Below are 24,421 nucleotides of genomic sequence, written 5' to 3'. Positions count from 1 at the left end.
TGAGGGTAATATCATATGTTGGTAGTATGTTGTTTCTTGAAGTATAAATTGTTGGAAATTAGAAATTCTTCTGGCTGAAGAAGAAATTTAGAGCTATTATTGGACTTTGGAGTTTTCCAGAATAGAAATTGAGATAAGATTTTATTTTTCTGTATTAATAGATTTGTTTGGGCCAGGCGGTAGAAATGAAACATAATATTTTTTGAGAGTTATATGATGACTATGTGAAGTGTGCATCTTAACTCCTGAGCCTTGTTGCAAAGCCATTTTCAATGAATCCAACAAGCTGAATTGCAGCTTTCATCTTTAATGCTTGGGTTGGCTGTACACAATGCCCAGGAGTGATTTCCTCCTTTTATATAGTCCTGGCTAGTGCCCTAGTCACTTCTTTTTGCCGTATGATTCCCCATCCTGTCTGGACACCCTGCAACCTCTAGCAAGTGGATCTGGAGGGAGATAGAATGAATCATTTAGAATAGCTAATTGAACTATCCACACAGATGAAATTGCTCTGTATCTGCACTGTCCAGTGTGGTAGCCATTAGCTACATATGGCTGTTGAACTCTTAATATGTGGCTAGTACCCATGAAGAACTGAATTTTAAAATTTACCTAAGTAATTTAAGTGTAAGCAGTCTCATGTATCTGGTAGCTACCATATTAGATATCACTGTCCAGTCCAATCTAATCTAATATGGTAGATTTAGAAGCAGGCACATCCATTATCCACACTGAGTGGCTTGTGCCCTAATATTGGCAGTGTCAGATTTTTAGTCATAGGACTGCTTTAGTGAGGTGAAAACATCACAAGCCTCTTTTCTCCTTTTGCTATTGTTATATCATTAAATTGGTAAGAAGTGGCATACTTTCTGATGAAGGGATTAAGATACAAAGCAAGGTTATCTTATGCTCCAAACAAAAATAAATACTTATAAGAAACCAGCTTTTACAAACCTTGTTTCAAAAACTATTTTATACCAGGAATATTGCAAGAAGTAAACATTTTTAAGGAATTCCTCACCACCAGCAAAATCCATGAGATAGTGAGTGCATCAGTTTTATTTACAGAACATCAGTGTTATTCTCTCTTGCATTGATGATGATAATCACAAAATCATTTCTGAGGTTGTCACAACACATTTCACAAGTACCGTCTTTTGTTTCAAAATGCTATGAATCACTGTGATAGTCCCTGTAATTTTGAAAAGGCCATTCTGGTCAATTACTACTTTTTAACAGAAAAAGTATTTGAAAACAAACTGAATAATAATGGGTAAGGTGATCTTTTATTTCAGTGTACATAAAACATTGTCTTTCTTTTAACAGCAGATTGCTGTCCCCCGAAATGATGAATGGGCAAGATTTGGCCGAACACTTGCGGAAATTAATGCAAACCGAGCTGATGCAGAGGAGGAAGCAGCTACCCGAATACCTGCTTAGCTCCTGAAAGTGGGATATGTACCTTAGTGGATTTGGGGAAGACTCTAATTAGATCCTAAGACTATTTGCATGCTTCTGTCTAAATGATAATTTATAGGAAATTTTTGTGGATTAAACCATGGGTTTAATGCAAAAGGCAAATCTTAAAATGTCCCTTTTATATAACATACTTCTTGTTTTGGATTTATGTCATTTTTAATACAACTGATTATCTTTACAGAATGCAGCCTTTTCTGAATTCTTATACACAGGTGTATACTTGATGTTAGTTATTCTTTTGAATTCTTTTCAACTTATAACACTATATACAGTTATTTCTAAGGCACAGATTAAATAATAAGTTCTGCATATTTTTAAAAAGTCACAATTTCCTGTTATGCTGATAATGTTCTCACTAACTAGAATATATAGGAACATTGTTTATTCTTAGCCATGGCATGCATACATCTATCCAAATTCCATTCTAATACCCTTTTTCTTCTTTATAATTCATGTAATAATTACAAATAAAAGCAAATATGCTTTAACTTTTCAGATTTTCATTTTGATTTAGCCCTTGTAATTTACATTTTTCCATCTCTTTTATAAAGTCTTTTTTTAAACAGCCACCTCAAATCTTATAAAGGTTTAAAATGCCTATATGCCTTAACTATACCATATAATATACTGCATTATGAACTAATGGTTTAGAGAATCTGTTGGTGAAAATTTTCTCCTAGGTTAACTTTTTCTTCTTTTCTTTTTTTTCTCTTATTTTCTTTCCATCTAAGATATATTTAAAGAATGACCAAAAAACTGTCTGTTCTTTTCACTGATTGAGATTACTGTGCATTTGAGCTCTCTGAGACTCCTTTGAGAGAAATAGATTTCATGGTTGCAATAGCCATGAAAGAAAAATGCTCAAATGAAGTTTGTCTCTGAATCAACTCTACATCTTGAGATTTGTTACCACAGTCTTATTTATAAGTCTGAAAGGTAAGTGACAAATCTAAGAATTAGTGTTGAAATTAACATATTTCAGGACTAGAGGAAAGGATTACAATCACATCTCAGTTTTTTTCCACTTTGAATAGTCTATACCCTTGATCCTGATCTCATCCTTCTGAAGTTCAACTGTCCTTTATGCAGCAGAACTTGAATTAGGAGGAAGAATAGAAATGAGAATTTGAATTTTTTGTTTAAATCTTATATCTTCCTGGTGAAAGACTTCTTAACTATGAGTACTGTTTAGTGTAAGGAATAACTGACCAGGAATACTAGACCCAAACTCTAGTTCTGTCTCTCTCACTCATGAGAAGTGTGATTTTAACTAAGTCTTTCTGTCTGTCCTTCATTCTTTTTATCTAGGATTAAATTTGGATTAGATAATTTCTAAATTTCCTTCCACTCTAAAATTATTAATTGTAAGTACTTCAGGAAATCCTCCATTTTTATATATTCAGTTTTCATAAATTGACACGCTCATAACTGCCTATTATTTATCAAAGATAAATTTTTCCTATCAGCAGACAAACATCTCCAGTTATTATTTCATGGTAGCAATGTCTGTGAGTCAGAAGTTTGATTTCAGCCAGGTCTCACTGTCTTTCTATAGAAAAATTCATGTAATCACTATAATAGTTATTATATTTCTGCCCTCAGTTTATAAAAATGACTAGAAAAAGAGAGAACATAATTATGACTGATGTTGGTAATCAAAAGATGTAGTAAATCAGATGCTCATAACTGTGAAAGAATAAAATCAGTATTCACAAAATTCCACCAAAGAGTTTATGCTTTTTAGGAATAATTTCTCCCCTGTTTCTCCCAAAAATGTAGTATGGACCTTTGCCCATGTAACTTCAGTCTATATTTTTAGGAATGCATGAATTTAATGTGAGGAATTGCCTTTTAAGGTTGGCTGTAGAACAGCAAAAGAGAAAATACTGAGACCATCAGTGTTGATATAAAATCTTCTGACAAGCTGACTATAAAAGTGTAGCACACATTACATAGTTTAACCCTTTTGTCTTTGAAAAATATTCATTTATGGAAATTATCCCTTATTTATTACCAGTTACTTTTTTTTTTCTGAGTGGGAAATAAGCTACAGCTTTCTGGCTAATTTCTTATTTTTTATTTATTGTTTGGATTCTCTCTTTGAGAAGTTAAAGATTACTGGTTTCCCTTGTTTGCAGACAGTAATGAACTTACAATGAGTCTCAAAGAATCATTCCCTGGTATCATTTAAGCTAAAAAAAAAAAATTCATTAGCAGACCCCATCTTCCATTATAGATACAGTTCCCTACAAAATTTAATCTCTAAATATGAAATATTGAAAAAATGCTGAGATAGTGCATCTTGAAGGAATGGATGACTTAAAATTTTGAGCCTAAGTCAAGGGTAAAAAGCCATCAGCTTTGCTTCATTTGATAGGACTTAGTGACTGGATTACCACTGAGATTTATTTTTCTCCAAGCTACATAGAAGCATGAAAGGAGTTCTAGCTTTCCTACTGTCATCTTGTTAGGTTTGATTAATAGGTTTGAGAAAAACTTGGGAATATTATTTAAAGTGACTCACTTGAAAATGGTGGAAAATTATTTATCTAGAGATCTAGTTTACAGATTCTAGGGTCTTCTGGTGATACCAAAGAATTGGACATTTGCCCCAAAGTTAAGAACACCTATGTTCGGTGTTTCATTTGAAGTAGAGAATTAGAATAAACATTAAAAAATATATTTTTTTATCTTAATGCCCCTAAAAGGTAATTTGCTTATACTTAGTGTATTATATTTTTACAATCCTTCTTATATAAGAAATGCATTTTAGAAAAAGATCCTACAGTCCTAACCAGACGCCAGCTGGAGCACTTTGAATAGTCATCACATCGTGATGCTTTTCTCAATAGGCTGATGCACTCAGACCTTTTGTTGGACTTTAGGTGTACAGCTCTCTCTCTGTCTGCCATGTTCACAGTTCTCCAAATTCTTAAAGTTTGAATGAATTTCATGGATTTAAGTTTTCAGTATGTGGCTTCTACCCATTGATAGTTTCAACATAGCAAATCAGTCTTTTACAAACTTTTCTAAAATTACAGTATTTTGTGTTGTTAGTTTCATAGCAGGAATCTCAGTTTTGGCTTCTTAATATTCCATTACCAGTTCCCAGTCAGAGGATGGAGCAGCATGCACTCAGGTAAGCTTTCAGAAAGGTCTGTTTCACTTTGTGAGGGCACTTATTCAGGTCTCTGGTAATGCATTATCATGCCTCTCTTTTAATGTACTTGATTTGGTCAGAAAGTTGTGGGCGGTGATTGTGTGGGTGTAGAACACACCAGTGTGGTGGTGAACATGCAGAGACCTGACTCTCTGACTCTGGAAATCAGGTATACCACCAGTAAGGCTTTGATGGCAAGTCATTTTATCTTCTGTGACTTTTTGTACTAGGCTTTTTTAAGTTTTCTGAACAAAGCAATGGAAATGCTTTGGGACAAAATCTCTTACAGTTAAGGGTGGCTTGGTATATGAGAAAAAGAACACTGGGCTCAAACGACCCAAGTTCTATTTCTGATACCCTGTTACTAGTAACGTCACCTGGGACTAGGATCAGTATTCTCATCTGTTAGGAAAATGTTTGCTTTCTGTGAAGATTACATGAGATCTTGTATATGTGAAGACTTTTATAAAAAGTACCACACAAGTAAGTAATTTTATTTTTATTTTTTTTTTAAGAATACAAGAATGGAGACAACCATTTTGGGGTAGCCATCTGTGCAAAAAGAAAAGCTCATTTTCTAAGGATTAAGTGGCTTGATGCTCAAGAAATTTTTTTTTTAATTTTAAGAAATCACATCACATTTTGACTCTCAGAGGTTTAGGAGTAGCAGCAAAGTGAGGGGAAAATATTAGTTGCCCTTAATAAAACATTTCCTAAGAATATTTTTTTCCAAAAAAAATAAATAATAATAATGCTTTTTTCCCTTACTACTTCTATGGTAAATGTATAAATTATGCTAGTAGAAAAAAGTGACCCACTCTGAATTTCCAGCCTATACTTCATCTGTTCCTCTTATGTGAATTACATATAGAACATGGACTGTGATGTCTGGAAGCTTAGAAAAGAGGATGTAGAATCCCTTTTTCAAATCAATGAGAAAACAAACTTGATTTAGGACTACCCACCCACATAATAGCAGAACTGGAATCAGTCACATTCACAAAAGTCTGGGAACAGTTATTTGTTACAACTTAGGCAGTATCCTTCCTTCTTCCCTAGCATCAATCCCCTTAGAAATACTGTGCTCACTGTAGGAAGATGATCACTAGAAGGAGGGCCTTCATACTTGGGGACCTGTGTGTGGCTGTCAGGTTTAGAGAAAACTTTTAAGATTAGTCCTGTAAAAATATCTAACTTAAATCTGGATTAGCAGATCTCTGCTGTTTCATTGTATCTAAAACATGATTTCCAGAAAAAAATAAAGACCTGACTTGTTAATGAATACAGTTGAGCAGAAACTTAGTAAAATGACTAGGCCCTTCCTAATGGACCTCATTTCCAATAATGTTTGGTACAGTCATGAATTCTCAGTATTTTGAGGGTCGTTAGATGGATTTTGGAGGATCTTTCATCTTCCAGAGGCTAAATAAATGGTCTTTGCGCTCCTGAAATCAGGACCTACTTGAGTAGAGTTTGTATCAGTTGAGAAAAAGACTTGAATTTTGTGTTGCAAATCAGTACAGTGCAATTCGTAGAAAACCTGGGTTTTCCTGCTCCTCATCTTAGGTCATCTTGGGTGAGTCTTTTCTCTCTCTAGACTTTGATCCTCTTTGTTGTAAAGTGAATGCTGCAGTAATATCAGCAGTACAAGACAAGCATATAACTGGAAAAATATACCACTTAGATCAAAAGCTTTGTAAGGCTAACTGAACACCAAGAGGTCATGCTTTAGTCAGAATTATATCAACTGACAGGTAATAATTAACTACTAAATCCGAATGTTTGGTTGATAGGAAAACCCTTTCAAAATAATGGTCCTAAGGTTTGTATTGCCAGTTGAAAAACTCTTGGACTTTGAGGCAACTTGTGTTGAAACTCAGTGAACTATACCTTTGAGCATATGGTTTCTCCTCTCTGTTCATTTCCCTCTACCACCTCACAGGGCTGTGACAGAATTAAGCCAGAATCTATGTGAAAATGGAGTACTGTACAAACATGAAGCATTGCAATTATAGGAGGTGATAAGTAAATAATCTTCAACCGGTGCAATAATTTATCTTCAGTAGCTCCTGCAAGTCTACATACAGCCTCTATCTCTTGGCTGTTAGAGGTTAAAAACAAGCTCTTACAAATTCAGAGATCTCTTCTGACACTTCTGCTTTACCACATGAGGTTTTCTGGCCTGACCAATTAGGATTCCCTTGTAATCTCAGTTTTTTTTTTCTTGCTCCTTCTACTGAGAGAGACCACAAAGCCAGGATGAAGTAAGTTACAAAGACAGAGAATTGGGAAGATCTACTCAAAGATCTTGGCACCAGCACTTTATGCTTACTGAAATATGTCTCGTTTCCAAAATTTATCTACCTTTTACTTCTGCCTTTTAAGAAACTGGTCTTGGTACATTTTGACAATGTAGTATTAATAACTGGTAACATTTATTGAGCATTTGTATATGATTTTTTTATATATACACACACACATATACATACATACACGTATTCTCATTTATTCTAGCTCCCTTGTAATGTAGGAACTATTATGATTACAAATTTACAAAGACAAAAGTTAATTTGAACCAATTTCTATGGGCCTAATTTGTAGTCAGTATCCATGGTGTAAATGCTTCCACCACGGCCAATAGGAAACTACCAATGTGATGTCACTGAACATGGAGTTGGAAAGGTTCACATATAATGGGCTTTCATTGAGTTGGTGCAAGCCAGGTCTAACAAATCACTAGGCTTGGGGACACTGTGACTCACAATTCAGAAATTAAACCCAGGCTGTCTGATTTTAGAGCTGTGTTGTTATCCACTATACTACACTGCCTTTATGATTGTAGTTAACCAACAAGTCAGTTTTTTATTTGGATAAGCCTACATGTGCCACATGTAATGCCACATGCTTAAAAACCCATAAAGCCATTCTGTAATAAAGAGAGGAATTAGAATTAGTCTTCAGGCATCTAAGAACCTACAAAGTGATTTTAGAACTTTCTATTCTGTTGACTCAAACTGCTGGAAGAAACAAATTAGTTATGGGAATGGTTTCCACTGGCTGAAGAAGATGGTGGTAGCTATAAGTGACTTACCTACAACTGGGCAGAACGTCCTTGTGGCATCAGTTATAAACAAGGACTCTGTCTGAAATCCACTTAGCAATCACTGCCTTTCTCCTTCCTTGGCCCTCTCCTAACATTTGCTACCCTGAGGCAGTAGGTAAGAATATTTCATGTAACAAAATCAAGCTAACAAGCTCTTAAATTATGTTCACAACATGCATGTACAGCTTGATTTAGAATTTTCAGACTTGTCAGAATTCCATGTCAGAAAGTGGCAGCCAAGGGAGAACCAGCCCTCAGCCCATTCCACCCCTGCTCTTCTGCCAGTTCCATCTGTTCTATGACAGGCCTCAAAGGAAAACTTGTTTATCCTTCAGCCTACATGCCTAAGGTTTGTTCCCCCACAAATAGCCACCTCTTGGCCACCCTTTCGATTTAGGGTTGTGTTTTAGGGAAGATGGACCTGGTAGAAGATGCTCGTGCAGGCTCTGGAAGCTGAGCTCTTTAGGCAGGAAATTTAGTTCCAGGTACATTGAACATGATCTGGAATGGAATGAAATGGATTCCAGATAGGCACATCCTCTAGTGCCCTGCAGACTCTGTGCCCCTTGAAGAGAGGCACTGCTATAGGAGGGCCTAGGCATAGAATTCTTGATTTATGAGACTCTAAAATGAGGCAGCTAAGTGTAGTGCTGGGCCTTTTCTCCTAAAGTCAACTGAGTGGGTTTCTAAATTTTTTATTGAGGTATAATGTTATATAACAATGTATTGCATATATAAATTGGTAAGCATAAGGTGTAGGGTTAGCTAATACCTCTATCACATGACATGACTCATCACATGACATAACATTTCTTTTGTGGGAATAATTAAGAAGATCTAGTGTCTTAGCAACTTTGAAGTCTATAATACAGTGTATGTTGTCTAATGCACTATGTTGTACATTAGAAATCCAGGACTTTTCTACTAATTGCAAGTTGCTACCTTTAAACAACATATTCCTGATTCCCTCCCCTCCCCTTCTCCCCTGGCCCCTGTTAATTACCAATCTTCTGTTTTTATGAGTTTAGCTTTTTTAAATTCCACATATAAGTGATATCATACTGTATTTGCCTTTCTCTGATTGACTTACCTCACTTAACATAGTGCCTCAAGGTCCATACATGTTGTAAAAAGCAGGGTTTCCTTCTTTCTCTTGGCTGAATAATATTCCGTTGTACATTTACAACTCCTTTATCCATTCATCTGTTGATGGACACTTAGGTTGCTTACATATCCTAGCTATTGTGAATAAGGCTGCAGTTAACATAGGAGTATATATATTTCAATATTCTGTTTTCAGTTCCTTGGGACATATACCCAGAATTGCTGGATTGTGGTGGTACTATTTTTCAGTAGTCCTATTTTTACTTTTTTGAGGAACTTCCACACTGTTTTCCATAGTGGCTGTATCAATTTACATTCCCACCAACAGTGCCTGAGGGATCCCTTAGCCTCACATCCTCACCAACATGGTCCCACCACAGTATCCTGGGTGCTACGACAGAGAATGGGTTTGTTCTGGTGCATCCCACACCCCTTGCGGGAGCTGTGCACACACTCATTGCCATCCTTCTCCCTTGTGAGAAGGGTTACCACCCCTGGATAGTTCAGCCCTGTGCAGTATTGCCATGGAGATAGGGGGCGCAGCACTGGGAAAATTCCTCTTATCACTTGCTCTGCAACCAGGCTTGTATTATTTTTTCCTCCAATGGCATGCTGGAATGTCTACCTGGGAAGTCTGGATTTCTGCAAATTCTTTCTTATCTCTGCATATCTGCCCAGTCAGCACTCTCCAGATTTTTTTCCTAACAAGAGGGTTTGGGTCAGTTTCACTGTGTCTACCTCTTACTAGATACACAGGTGGGCAAGTCTTCTGGCCTATGGTGCTCATTCTCATAATTCCTAAAACTGTGCTTTTGTTCATGGATGGGTGTCTAATTCATTGTTTAAAAGGCAGGACAAAAAGGAGGAATGTCTTACGGCACCCTGATGCTGACCAACTGAGTAGTTTTTAAGATAGTTCTATTGCCCCTAATCTCTCAATGCAAGTAAAGTTAGTTATCACTAATACTATTTTATGACCCCTAAGAGTATCCACTGCTAGTAATTACTTTTTTGTATTGATAGGTTCACCACAAAATTGTGCATGTTAGAAAGCAAAGAGCTGATATTACATTATTTCCTTGTAATAATACTTTCTGTGAATGGCTAATAAATATGGTGCATTTTATAACTCTAGGACCAACTCAGGACCATTTTATAACATCTAGGACATGAATTCTTTTCAAAGAAATCAACAGGAACAAAAAGCTACAAAGGAGTTTTGCTCTGTTGGCTTAAAGTGTTATTAGTGAGATTGGATCAAGATGGCAGACAAAACAGAAGCATCCATTTTCTCTCACAACCTTAAATCTCTTAAGGTGCTAAAGCAGAAGAAAAATGGAAAATATAATACAGCACTGAAAAATGAGAGGGCTACCAGTGGAATAGAAATTTTGAGAAATGCCAGAAAGATAGAAAGACGATGGGATCAAGGAAGTAGGCAAATAAAATGAGGACATTATGACACAAAACAGGGAAAGACTACTGCAAATAGAGGAATGGATCAGAACCCAGGTCAACAGATGTAAAGAGCAGGAGGGTGCCCATGGGAACTGAGCAGGGTGATTCATCAGAAAGCTGATCAGAATAGCTAAGCAAACCCTGTTCCCCAACCATGGGCCAAACAGTGGTCTGAAGGGGTGTCTATGCCCACCCTGTAACATAGCAGTGGGTAAAGCCACTAGAACTGGGAGAAGTAAGTCAGTGCCTCCCAGGTACTTGCTTTGCCCTCAATAGAAGAGAAGTTTGTACCCAGAATCAAAATATTGGCAGTTCCTCATCTGGCTGCCTCAGCCCATGCTCCCAATTACAGGCTCTCATGAACAGAACAAAATTCACAAAAAGGCTCTCAAATATAAAAATAAGCAAATAAGTAACTGAACAAATTACAAATATGAATCACCAAACTATTTCAAGAAACCAATATGAAAGACCCAAACAATAAACTTCAAAAAAAAAATCGACAGAAGAAAGAAGATAACAAATGAGTACGTTTAGTATCCCAAGAGTATAGAAGAGAGAACAGCACAGTCATTTTTAATGTCTGAAGAGTAGAGGGAGTCAGCTGAAGAGTAACTTGTGAGCAAGATGATCATGATGCAGTTACAGATGGGGAAGTATCAAGGAAAGCTACAAGATACAGAGATAGGTCCAAAATTCTAATATCAAACTAAACAGAAATGAGATAAAAGACAAATAGAGTAGAATAAGTTTCTTTGGTCTGAAAAGTTTTAGGATTTAAAGGGCTCATCCCCATTCAGCATGAATTTTTAAAAGTCAAAATTTCTAAATATAATTGTACAGGACAAATTATAAAAACTGACAGAGGCCAGAAAACAGTTTATGTATAAGTTAAAACTCAGACCTCTCTTTCTTAATAATGTATGAAGATAAAGGAAATTACTTTGAACAAGAATTCTAGACTTACGAAGTTTCTGGTCCTGTATGTAAGAAGTTTACACGCTGCCACTCCATCTGAACAGGAGGTAAAAAGCTGAGCAAACTGAAAATCAGTAACTCTTCCTAAATCCATTAGGGAAGGTCACAGAGCAAACTCTATTCCCAGAGTTAGACCAACAGGCAAATACAGAGTATCACAACATACTGGAGCAATAACCTCTGTGGGAACCAGTACCTGGGTAGGAAAACTTGAATTTTATTGACAGATTGCATAGTGTGTGGTTTGGTGAGGACAACTCAGTTAAAAACTCCAGGAGTACCCAGTCATGGGGTGGTCCAGATAGTGCAGGGCACTTTTGTTTCTAAGTTTCATCTCCTGGGACTCTACCAGTTTCTCACAGTGAGTATCTGAGAATAGTCTCCTCATGATTTTGACAGAAAAAAGGGAAAAGGAGAACCATTTTTCAAATATGCCAGAGCATTCTGTTTTACTTAACAAGTACTGCCTCAGGAGAAACTATTTAACCAGAGCCTAACCAACCTGGGGGAAGGGAAATACCAAACTCCAGCACACTCTAATCACCCTGTTCCATCTAAGGCAGGTGGGTTTGGAGACTGTGGAGCATGTTTAATTCACAGTCCAGAGGCATATGCTCACTAAAAGACTGAGATCCAATTATAGGAGCATATAATGCTTCTCTTCCCCACATACTTCACCATCACTTAAGCAAAGGCCTATTTACAGCAAGTCCTTTTACTAGTTTATCATGTGAAGTTACTGAGAAAAAATTTGCACTACAAAAAACAAACATCAAAATTATGTGACATAAATATGTCATGGCAGGGATGTTGGAATTATCAGACTAGGAATTTAAAACACCATGATTTAATATGTTAAGGACTCTAATACAGATAGCATGCAAGAACAAATGGGCAACGTAAGCAGAGAAATGGAAATTCTATAAAAGAACAAAAAAGAAATGATAGAGATAAAAACACTAACAAATGAATAACGCCTTTGATGGGCTTATTAGCAACCTCCAAAACTGAAAAGCAAAAAGGAAAAGACTGAAAAAAAAAAACACTATCCAAGAAGTGGGACAGCTGTAGAAGGTGTAATGTGTGATGGGAATACACAAGGGAGGAGAGGAACAGAAATATTTGAAACAATGACTAGGAATCTCCCCCAAATTAAGGTCAGACAGTAAATCACAGATCCAGTAAGCTTAGAGGACATCAAGCAAGATAAAATCCCCCCCCAAAAGGCCCAAAAATAAAACAAAATTTAATCTAGGCACATAGTTTAAAACTAGAGAATCAAAAATCCTGAAAGAAGCCAAGGGAAGTAAACACCTTACCTATAGATGAGCAAAGATAAGAATTAACATCCAGCTTCCCCTTGGTAACCATCAAAGCAAGAAGAGAGAGAAGCGAAATACTTAAAAGATTGAGAAGAAAAAAACCCATCAACCTAGAATTCTGTAGCCTGTGAAATTGTCCTTCAAAAGTGAAGGACAAATAAAGACTTTCTCATGCAAAAAATTGAGGAATTTGGCAGAGCCAAGATGGTGGCATGAGTAGAGCAGAGGAAATCTCCCAAAACCATATATATATTTGAAAATACAATAAATACAACTATTTCTAAAAGAGAGACCAGAAGACACAGGACAACAGCCAGACTACATCCACACCTGCGAGAACCCAGCACCTGGTGAAAGGGGGTAAGATACAAGCCGCGGCCTGGTGGGACCCAAGCACCCCACACCCCACAGAACAGGAACGCATAGAAGCTAATGCAGAGAGAAATAAAAGGATTTCCTGGAATAAAAGAATATTAAGAGAACTGTGTGAACAATCCAAAAGAAACAATATCCGCATTATAGGGGTACCAGAAGAAGAAGAGAGAGAGAAAAATGGATAGAAGGTGTCTTTGAACAAATAATGGCTGAAGACTTCCCCAAACTGGGGAAGAAAATAATCGATCAGACCACGGAAGTACACAGAACTCCCAACAGAAGGGACCCAAGGAGGACAACACTAAGACACATAATAATTAAAATGGCAACGATCAAAGACAAGGACAGAGTTTTAAAGGCAGCCAGAGAGAGGAAAAAGGTCACCTACAAAGGAAACCCCATCAGGCTATCATCAGACTTCTCAACAGAAACCTAACAAGCCATAAGGGAGTGGCATGATAAATTTAATGCAATGAAAGAGAAGGGCCTTGAACCAAGAATACTGTATCCAGCATGATTATTATTTAAATATGAAGGAGGGATTAAACAATTCCCAGACAAGCAAAAGTTGAGGGAATTTGCCTCCCACAAAACACCTCTACAGGGTATTTCAGAGGGACTGCTCTAGATGGGAGCATTCCTAAGGCTAAATAGATGTCACCAGAGAAAAGAAAGCAGACCAACCAAATACTAACTAAAACCAAAAAATAAAATCAACTACCCACAAAAGCAGTTAAAGGAAACACGAAAGAGCACAGAATAAAACAACCAACATATAAAGAATGGAGGAGGAGGAATAAGAAGGAAGAGAAATAATCACCAGACAGTGTTTATAATAGCTCAATAAGCGAGTTAAGTTAGACAGTAAGATACTAAAGAAGCTAACCTTGAACCTTTGGTAACCACGAATCTGAAGCCTACAATGGCAATAAGTACGTATCTTTCAATAGTCACCCTAAATGTAAATAGACTGAATGCACCAATCAAAAGACACAGAGTAATAGAATGGATAAAAAAAGCAAGACCCATCTATATGCTGCAGAGAAGAAACTCACCTCAAACCCAAAGACATGCACAGACTAAAAGTCAGGGGATGGAAAAAGATATTTCATGCAAACAACAGGTAGAAAAAAGCAGGTGTTGCAGTACTAGTATCAGACAAAATAGACTTCAAAACAAAGAAAGTAACAAGAGATAAAGAAGGGCATTACATAATGATAAAGTCCAACAAGAGGATATAACCATTATAAATATATATGGACCCAACACAGGAGCACCAGCATATGTGAAACAAATACTAACAGAACTAAAGGGGGAAATAGACTGCAATGCATTCATTTTTAGGAGACTTCAACATGCCACTCACCCCAAAGGATATATCCACCGGGCAGAAAATAAGTAAGGACACAGAGGCACTGAACAACACAGTAGAACAGATGGACCTAATAGACATCTATAGAACACTACATCCAAAAGCAACAGGAGATACATTCTTCTCAAGTGCACGTGGAACATTCTCCAGAATAGACCACAAACTAGCCCACAAAAAGAGACTCGGTAAATTCCAAAATATTGAAATTCTACCAACCAACTTTTCAGACCACAAAGGTATAAAACTAGAAATAAATTCTACAAAGAAAGCAAAAAGGCTCACAAACACATGGAGGCTTAACAACATGCTCCTAAATAATCAATGGATCAACAATGAAATCAAAATAGAGACCAAGCAATACATGGAAACAAATAACAACAACACAAAGCCCCAACTTATGTGGGACGCTGCGAAAGCAGTCTTAAGAGAAAGTATACAGCAATCCAGGCATACTTAAAGAAGGAAGAACAATCCCAAATGAATAGTCTAATGTCACAATTATTGAAATTGGAAAAAGAACAAATGAGGCCTAAAGTCAGCAGAATGAGGGACATAATAAAGATCAGAGAAGAAATAAAACTGAGAAGAATAAAACAATAGCAAAAATCAATAAAACCAAGAGCTGGTTCTTTGAGAAAATAAACAAAATAGATAAGCCTCCAGCCAAACTTATTAGGAGAAAAAGAAAATCAACACATATCAACAGAATCAAAAACAAGAAAGGAAAAATCACAACAGACTCCACAGAAATACAAAGAATTATTAGAGACTACTATGAAAACCTACGTGCTAACAAGTTGGAAAACCTAGAAGAAATGGACAACTTCCTAGAAAAATATAACCTTCAAAGACTGACCAAGGAAGAAACACAAAATTTAAACAGACCAATTACCAGCAACGAAATTGAAGCGGTAATCAAAAAACTACCCAAGAACAAAACCCCCGGGCCAGATGGATTTACCTCGGAATTTTATCAGACATACAGAGAAGACATAATACCCATTCTCCTTAAAGTTTTCCAAAAAATAGAAGAGGAGGGAATACTCCCAAATTAATTCTAGGAAGCCAACATCACCCTCATACCAAAACCAGGCAAAGACCCCACCAACAAAGAAATTTACAGACCGATATCCCTGATGAACAAACATGCAAAAATACTCAACAAAATATTAGCAAACTGAATTCAAAAATATATCAAAAGGATCATACACCACTACCAAGTGGGGTTCATCCCAGGGATGCAAGGATGGTACAACATTAGAAAATCCATCAACATCATCCACCACATAAACAAAAAGAAGGACAAAAACCACATGATCATCTCCATAGATGCTGAAAAAGCATTCAACAAAATTCAACATCCATTCATGATAAAAACTCTCAGCAAAATGGGAATAGAGGGCAAGTACCTCAACATAATAAAGGCCATATATGATAAACCCACAGCTAACATCATACTTAACAGCGAGAAACTGAAAGCTTTTCCTCTGAGATCAGGAATAAGACAGGGATGCCCACTCTCCCCACTGTTATTTAACATAGTACTGGAGGTCCTAGCCACGGCAATTAGACAAAACAAAGAAATACAAGGAATCCAGATTGGTAAAGAAGAAGTTAAACTGTCACTGTTTGCAGATGACATGATACTGTACATAAAAAACCCTAAAGGTTCCAGTCCAAAACTACTAGAACTGATATTGGAATATAGCAAAGTTGCAGGATACAAAATTAATACACAGATATCTGTGGCTTTCCTATACACTATGAACCAATAGAAAGAGAAATCAGGAAAACAATTCCATTCACAGTTGCATCAAAAAGAATAAAGTACCTAGGAATAAACCTAACCAAGGAAGTGAAAGACCTATACCCTGAAAACTACAAGACACTCTTAAGAGAAATTAAAGAGGACACTAACAAATGGAAACTCATCCCATGCTCTTGGCTAGGAAGAATTAATATCGTCAAAATGGCCATCATGCCCAAAGCAATATACAGATTTGATGCAATCCCTATCAAATTACCAACAACATTCTTCAACGAACTGGAACAAATAGTTCAAAAATTCATATGGAAACACCAAAGATGCCGAATAGCAAAGCAATCCTGAGAAGGAAGAATAAAGTGGAGGGGATCTCACTCCCCAACTTCAAAGCCATAGTAATCAAGACAGTTTGGTACTGGCACAAGAACAGAGTCACAGACCAGTGAACAGAATAGAGACTCCAGATATTAACCCAAACATATATGGTCAATTAATATTTGATAAAGGAGCCATGGACATACAATGGGGAAATGACAGTCTCTTCAACAGATGGTGCTGGCAAAACTGGACAGCTACATGTAGGAGAATGAAACTGGACCATTGTCTAACCCCATATACAAAAGTAAATCTGAAATGGATTGAAGACCTGAATATAAGTCATGAAACCATAAAACTCTTAGAAAAAAACATAGGCAAAAATCTCTTGGACATAAACATGAGCGACTTCTTCATGAACATATCTCCCTGGGCAAGGAAAACAAAAGCAAAAATGAACAAGTGGGACTACATCAAGCTGAAAAGCTTCTGTACAGCAAAGGACACCATCAATAGAACAAAAAGGTACCCTACAGTATCTCCCTGGGCAAGGAAAACAAAAGCAAAAATGAACAAGTGGGACTACATCAAGCTGAAAAGCTTCTGTACAGCAAAGGACACCATCAATAGAACAAAAAGGTACCCTACAGTATGGGAAAACATATTCATAAATGACAGATCCGCTAAAGGCTTGACATCTAAAGTATATAAAGAGCTCACGTACCTCAACAAACAAAAAGCAAATAATCCAATTAAAAAATGGGCAGAGGAGCTGAGCAGACAGTTCTCCAAACAAGAAATTCAGATGGCCAACAGACACATGAAAAGATGCTCCACATCGCTAGTCATCAGAGAAATGCAAATTAAAACTACAATGAGATATCACCTCACACCAGTAAGGATGGCTACCATCCAAAAGACAAACAACAACAAATGTTGGCGAGGTTGTGGAGAAAGAGGAACCCTCCTACACTGCTGGTGGGAATGTAAATTAGTTCAACCATTGTGGAAAGCAGTATGGAGGTTCCTCAAAGTGCTCAAAATAGGCATACCATTTAACCCAGGAATTCTACTTCTAGGAATTTACCCTAAGAATGCAGCACTCCAGTTTGAAAAAGACAGATGCACCCCTATGTTTATCGCAGCACTATTTACAATAGCCAAGAAAAGGAAGCAACCTAAGTGTACATCAGTAGATGAATGGATAAAGATGTGGTACATATACACAATGGAATATTATTCAGCCATAAGAAGAAAACAAATCCTACCATTTGCAACATCATGGATGGAGCTAGAGGGTATTATGCTCAGTGAAATAAGCCAAGCAGAGAAAGACAAATACCAAATGATTTCATTCATATGTGGAGTATGAGAACAAAGAAAAACTGAAAGAGCAAAACAGCAGCAGTATCACAGAGCCCAAGAATGGACTAACAGTTACCAAAGGGAAAGGGACTGGGGAGGATGGAAGGGAGGGGAGGGATAAGAGCGGGGAAGAAGAAAGGGGGTATTACGATTAGCATGTATAATATGGGGTGGGGGAAATGGGAGGGCTGTGCAACACAGAAAGACAAGTAGTGATTCTACAACATCTTATTACACTGATGGACAGTGACTGTAATGGGGTTTGTGGGGGGGACTTCATGAAGGGAGGACCCTAGTAAACATAATGTTCTTCATGTAATTGTAGATTAATGATAACAACAAAAAAATACCAGCTAATAAATGAAAAAGGGATAATATTAAAAAATTGAGGAATTTGTTGTCAGTGGAACTGCCTTGCAATAAATGTTAAGAAGTTCTTTAGAGAAAAAAAACGATACAGGTCAATAACTCTGATCTACATAAAGAGAGCATCAGTGAAGGAATAGTGAATGTAAAATGAAAAGCTTCATTTTTCTTATTACTTGATCTAACAGTTAAGTTTTTTCAAAATAAGAGCAACACTGTATTCACCCATGTATGCTTGTGTGTGTCTGAATATGTCCAAGGGAAATGAGTGACAGCAATGATAGAGGGGATGAGTGAGGAATTAGGATTATTTTGTTATAAGGTACTCTTTCTACCCATGAAGTGATATAGTAGTACTTGTAAGTGGACTTAGGTTGTAAATTTATATTGCAAATTCTAGGGCATCCTTTTTGTGTGTGTGTGTTTCCTCTCCTTTATTCTCTACCCTAGTTTTTTTTACTTTTGGTATCATTAATCTACAATTACGAGGAACATTATGTTTACTAGACTCTCCCCCTTCACCACATCCTTTATTTTTATAAAGGTTACTAAAAGTGTAACTGATATGGCAAGAAAGGAAAGAAAATGTAGTTATGTAAAATGCCCAACTACATTTAAAAAATCAGGAAAGAGGAGGATAAAAATAGGAACAAAGAGGAAGAGCAAGGAATAGAAAACAGTAACAAATATAGTAGATATTAATCCAAATATATCAATAGTAACTTTGAGCATCAGTGGTCTAAGTGCACAAATCAAAAGATTGTCAGATATGATTAAAGAATAATACCCAACTATATGTTGTCTACATGAAACCCACTTTAATGGTAAAGACATATGTAGGTTAAAAGTAAATGGGTGGAGAAAAATATACCATGTTAACACGAATCAAAAGAAAGCAGTAGTAGCTATATTAATTTCAGATAGAGCAGACTTCAAGAAGTTGTCAGGATTACAGGCATTACATAATGATAAAGGGATCAATTCTCCAAAAAGACCTAATAAACCTTAGTGTGTATGCACTTAGCAGAGGATAAAATTGTGAGGCAAAACCTAGAATTTCAAAGAGAAATTAGGTGAATTTTCAAAGAAAATAGGTGAATCCACTATCATAGTTGGAGACTTTAACCCCTTCTCTCAGAAAGGGACAGATCCAGCAGGCAGAAAATCAGGAAGGACATAGCTGAACTCAACAGCACTATCAGTCAACTGGATAGAATCAATTCCTACAGACTACTTTATTCCAGAACAGAATACACATTCTTCTCAAGCTAATATGAACATTCCCCCAAGACAGAGCACATTCTGGGCCATAAAGCACACATGAAGAAAACTTCAAGGAATAGAAATCATACAATGTCGGCCCTCAGACCACAATGTAATTTAAATTACAAGTTAATAACAGAAAGATAACTGGAAAATCCCAAAGTATTTGGAAATTAAATAGTACACTTCAAATAACGCATGGGTCAAAAAAGAAATCTTGATAAATCTTAAAGTATTTTTAATTAGGTGAAAATACAACTTATCAAAATTTGTGGAATGCAGAAAAAGAAGTGCTTACAAGAACATTAAAACTCTGCTTTAAGGAACCAGGAAAAGAGGATGTTAAACCCAAAGTAAGCATTTAAAAATAATAAAAACAAAATCAATAGAAAAAAATCAATGAAACAAAAAAACTATCTTCTAACAAGACCAGTAGTATTGATAATGCTCTAGCCAGGCTAGGGAAAAAAGAAACTAATATTAGAAATGAGAAAGGAAACATCACTACAGATCCTAAGGACACTAAAAGGATAATAAAGTTATACTGTGAATACCTTTGTGCCCACATATTTTATATCCTAGATGAACAGACTAATTCTTTGAAAGACACTATTTGCCAAAACTAAAAAAGAAGAAATAGGTAATCTGAATAGGTTTATATCAAAGAAATTGAATCAACAATTAATAACCCTCCAAAACAGAAAACACAAGACCCAGAAGGGCTTACTGGCAAATTCTACCTAACTTTTAAGATTTTACACTAATTCTCTACAATCTCTTTCAAAGGACAGAAAAAGGGAATATTTCTAACTCAGTCTATAAAGCTAGCATTATCCTAATAATTACAAGAAATGAAAACTATAGACCAGTATCTCTCATAGATACATAAGTCCTCAATAAAACATTAGGAAACCAAATCGAAAATGTATTAAAATGAATTATACAGCACAAACAGTTGGGATTTATCCTAGACATGCAAGACTGGTTCAGCATTCAAAAATCAATGTAATCAATCACAACAGGCTAAAAAAAAAAAAATCACATGATCATATAAATAGATGCAGAAAAAATGCCTGACAAAATCTGACACTCATTCTTGATAAATTCTCAGTAAACAAGGAATAGAACTTCAACTTGATTTAAAAAAAAATCCTACAGCTAACATCATACTTAATGATGAGAAACATCAAGCTTTCCCACTAAGAGGAAGAAGGAAAGGATGTCCTCTCGCCACTGTATTTCAACATTGTACTGGAAGTGTTAGCTATGCAACAGGAAAAAGAAATAAAAGGCACACAGATTTGGAAGGAAGAAATAAAATTATTTTTGCAGATGACATGATTGGCTTTCTACAAAACCTGAAAGGAGTGACAAAAAAAAAAAAAAAAACCCTGGACCTAATAAACAATTATACCAAGGTTGAAGGATATACAGGGTTAATGTACAAAAGTCAATTCCTTTCCTATGTTCCAGCAATGAACAAGTGGTATTTGAAATAACAAACAATGTGATTTACATTAGTGCCCCCAAAACTGAAATGTTTAGGTATAAACTCAACAAGATATGCAGAAGATCTACATGAGGAAAATGACAAAATGATTAACAATCAAAATTAATAGAAGTTCCAAGCTCATGAACAGAAAGTTCAATATTGTCAAAGTGTCAGTTCTTCCCACCTTGCGCTATAGATTCAATGCGAGCCTGATCAAAACCCCAATAATCTATTTTGGGGATATCATCAAGCTATCTCTAAAGTTTATATGGAGAGGCAAAAGGGGAAAAGCCAACACACACAATACTGAAGAACAAGGTTGGAAGCCTGACACTACCTGACTTCAAGACTTACTATAAAGCTATAGTAACCAAGACAGTGTGGTACTGGTGAAAGAGTAGACAAATAGATCAATGGAACAGAATAGAGGGCCCAGAAATAAATCTGCACAGAAAAAAATAATGAAACCAAGAGCTGGTTCTTTGAGAAAATAAAAAAATACATAAACCAATAGCCAGACTTATCAAGAAAAAAAGAGAATCAACACAAACAGAACCAGAAATGAGAAAGGAAAAATCACTATGGAAACCACAGAAATACATAGAATTATTAGAGAATACTATGAAAAATGTTATGCTAACAAACTGGATAACCTAGAAGAAATGGAAAACTTTCTAGAAAAATACAACCTTCCAAGGCTGACCCAGGAAGAAACAGAAAATCTAAACAGACCAATTACCAGCAAAGAAATTGAATTGGTAATCAAAAAACTACCTAAGAACAAAACTCCTGGACCAGATGGCTTCACTGCTGAATTTTATCAAACATTTAGTGAAGACCTAATAACCATCCTCCTTAAAGTTTTCCAAAAAGTAGAAGAGGAGGGAATACTCCTCTTTTCCAAACTCATTCTATGAGGCCAGCATGACTAATACCAAAACCAGGCAAAGACACCACAAAAAAAGAAAATTACAGACCAATATCCCTGATGAACATATATGCAAAAATGCTCAACAAAATATTAGCAAACCAAATCCAAAAATACAGCAAAAAGATCATCATGATCAAGTAAGATTTATTCCAGGGATGCAAGGATGGTACAACATTAGAAAATCCATCAACATCATCCACCACATCAACAAAAAGGACAAAAACCACATGATCATCTCCATAGATGCCAAAAAAGCATTCGGGAAAATTCAACATCCATTCATGATAAAAACTCTCAACAAAATGGGTATAGAGGGCAAGTACCTCAACGTAATAAAGACCATATATGACAAACCCACAGCCAACATCATACTTAACAGCAAGAAGCTGAAAGCTTTTCCTTTAAGATCAGGAACAAGACAAGGATGCCCACTCTCCCCACTTTTATTCAACACAGTTCTGGAGGTCCTAGCCACGGCAATCAGACAATACAAAGAAATAAAAGGCATCCAGATTGGCAAGGAAGAAGTTAAGCTGTCCCTGTTTGCAGATGACATGATATTCTACATAAAAAACCCTAAAGAATCCACTCCAAAACTACTGGAACTAATATCTGAATTCAGCAAAGTTGCAGGATACAAAATTAATACACAGAAATCTGTTGCTTTCCTATACACTAACGAACTAACAGAAAGAGAAATTAGGGAAACAATTCCATTCACAATTGCATCAAAAAGAATAAAATACCTAGGAAGAAACCTAACCAAGGAAGTAAAAAACCTATACCCTGGAAGACACTTCTGAAAGAAATAAAAGAAAATACTAATAAATAGAAACATATCCCATGCTGGATAGGAAGAATTTATCTGTTGCAGTCAGGTACCACAAAAATGAGAAACCAAGTGAGAATGACATTTTAAGCAGAGGGCTTAGACTTCCTCTGTAGACTAAGCACCAAGCCAGTGCTCCCCTGTGCTTTTAAGTTACAGCAAGCAAAAAGACAGGCATCGATTAATGATTATAGGATGAGTTTTTTCATCAAGCTAAACAGTTGCAAGTTATCACCTCTAAAGTTTCTCTTATCTCTCATCAAGTCATCCGGCCATGTGAATCTCATGGTGTGTTCCTTATCCAGGTTTGCCTCAGAAAATATCAGGAGAACTGTTTGCAGTTCTTGTCACACTGCTCATAACTCACACCAGATTCCAAGACGCAGCACCTAATGTTCTTTTCTCTTAGATTAGTTTCGGCTATAGATTAAGCTTAAGCAGGAACTAAATTACAGCAAAGTTAACTTCTGGGTATCTACAATTGTCAAAATGGCCACACTGCCAAGAGCAATCTACAAATTCAATGCAATCCCTTTCAAAATACCAAACAGCATTCTTCAATGAACTAGAGCAAATAGTTCTGAAATTCATATGGAACCTCAAAAGACCTCAAATAGCCAGTAATCTTGAGAAGGAAAAATAAAGCTGGGGGATTACGCTCCCCAACTTCAAACTCTACTACAAAGCCACAGTAATCAAGACAATTTGGTACTGGCACAAGAACAGACCCATAGAATCAATGGAACAGTCTATAGAGGGCCCATATATAAACCCAAGCATATATGGTCAATTAATATAAGAAAAAGGAGCCATGGACATACAATGGGGAAATGACAGCCTCTTCAACTACTGGTGTGGGCAAAACTGGGTAACTACATGCAAGAGAATGCAACTCAATTATTGTCTAACACCATACACAAAACTAAACTCAAAATGGATCAAAGACCTGACTGTAAGTCATGAAACCATAAAACATAGGCAAAAATCTCTTGAATATAAACATAAGCAACTTTTTCCTGAATGTATCTTCTTGGGCAAGGGAAACTAAAGCAAAAATGAACAAATGGGACTACATCAGAGTAAAAAGCTTCTGTTCAGCAAAGGACACCATCAGCAGAACAAAAAGGCATCCTATAGTATGGGAGAATATATTCGTAAATGACATATCCCACAAGGGGTTAACATCCAAAATATATAAAGAACTCACATGCCTCAACACCCAAACGGCAAATAACCCTGTTAAAAAATGGACGAAAAATATGAACAGACGCTTCACCAAATAAGAAATTCAGATGGCCAACAGTTACATGAAAAGTTGCTCCTCATCGCTAATTATCAGGGAAATGCAAATTAAAACCACAATGAGATATCACCTCATCAGTTAGGATGGCCAACATCAAAAATACTAGGAACAAGAAATGCTGGTGAGGATGCAGAGAAAGGGGAACCCTCCTACACTGCTAGTGGGAATGTAAACTAGTTCAACCATTGTGGAAAGCAGTATGGATGTTCCTCAAAAAACTAAAAATAGAAATCCCATTTGACCCAGGAATTTACCTAAAGAAAACAACTCAGATTCAAGAAGACATATGCACCCCTATGTTTATTGCAGCACTATTTACGATAGCCAAGATATGGAAGCAACCTAAGTGTCCATCAGTAGATGAATGGATAAAGATGAGGTAGTACATATACATAATGGAATACTACTCAGCCATAAGAAAGAAACAAATCCTACCATTTG

At 36.4% G+C, this 24,421-nt stretch overlaps 1 protein-coding gene across 5 annotated transcripts in view; it reads left to right on the top strand.

Moving 5' to 3' along the window:
• The window catches only part of DYNC1I2 (dynein cytoplasmic 1 intermediate chain 2), a 63,633-nt gene extending 59,968 nt beyond the window's left edge, over positions 1-3,665 (top strand). For 3 of the 5 annotated variants that reach the window (XM_036879135.2, XM_036879138.2, XM_036879136.2), the window contains one exon: positions 1,327-3,665. In XM_036879135.2, coding sequence (XP_036735030.2) covers positions 1,327-1,440 — 114 coding nt within the window. In that variant the 3' untranslated portion in view covers positions 1,441-3,665. The remainder of the gene's footprint in view (positions 1-1,326) is intronic. The other 2 variants (XM_036879139.2, XM_036879137.2) reach the window with 1 other exon arrangement.
• The last annotated feature ends 20,756 nt before the right edge of the window (positions 3,666-24,421 follow it).

The sequence above is a fragment of the Manis pentadactyla genome, chromosome 6 (assembly GCF_030020395.1).
Source record: "Manis pentadactyla isolate mManPen7 chromosome 6, mManPen7.hap1, whole genome shotgun sequence".
Lineage (NCBI taxonomy): Eukaryota > Metazoa > Chordata > Mammalia > Pholidota > Manidae > Manis > Manis pentadactyla.
Note: the sequence above shows the minus strand (reverse complement) of the source record. Positions and strands in the feature narration are given on the sequence as shown.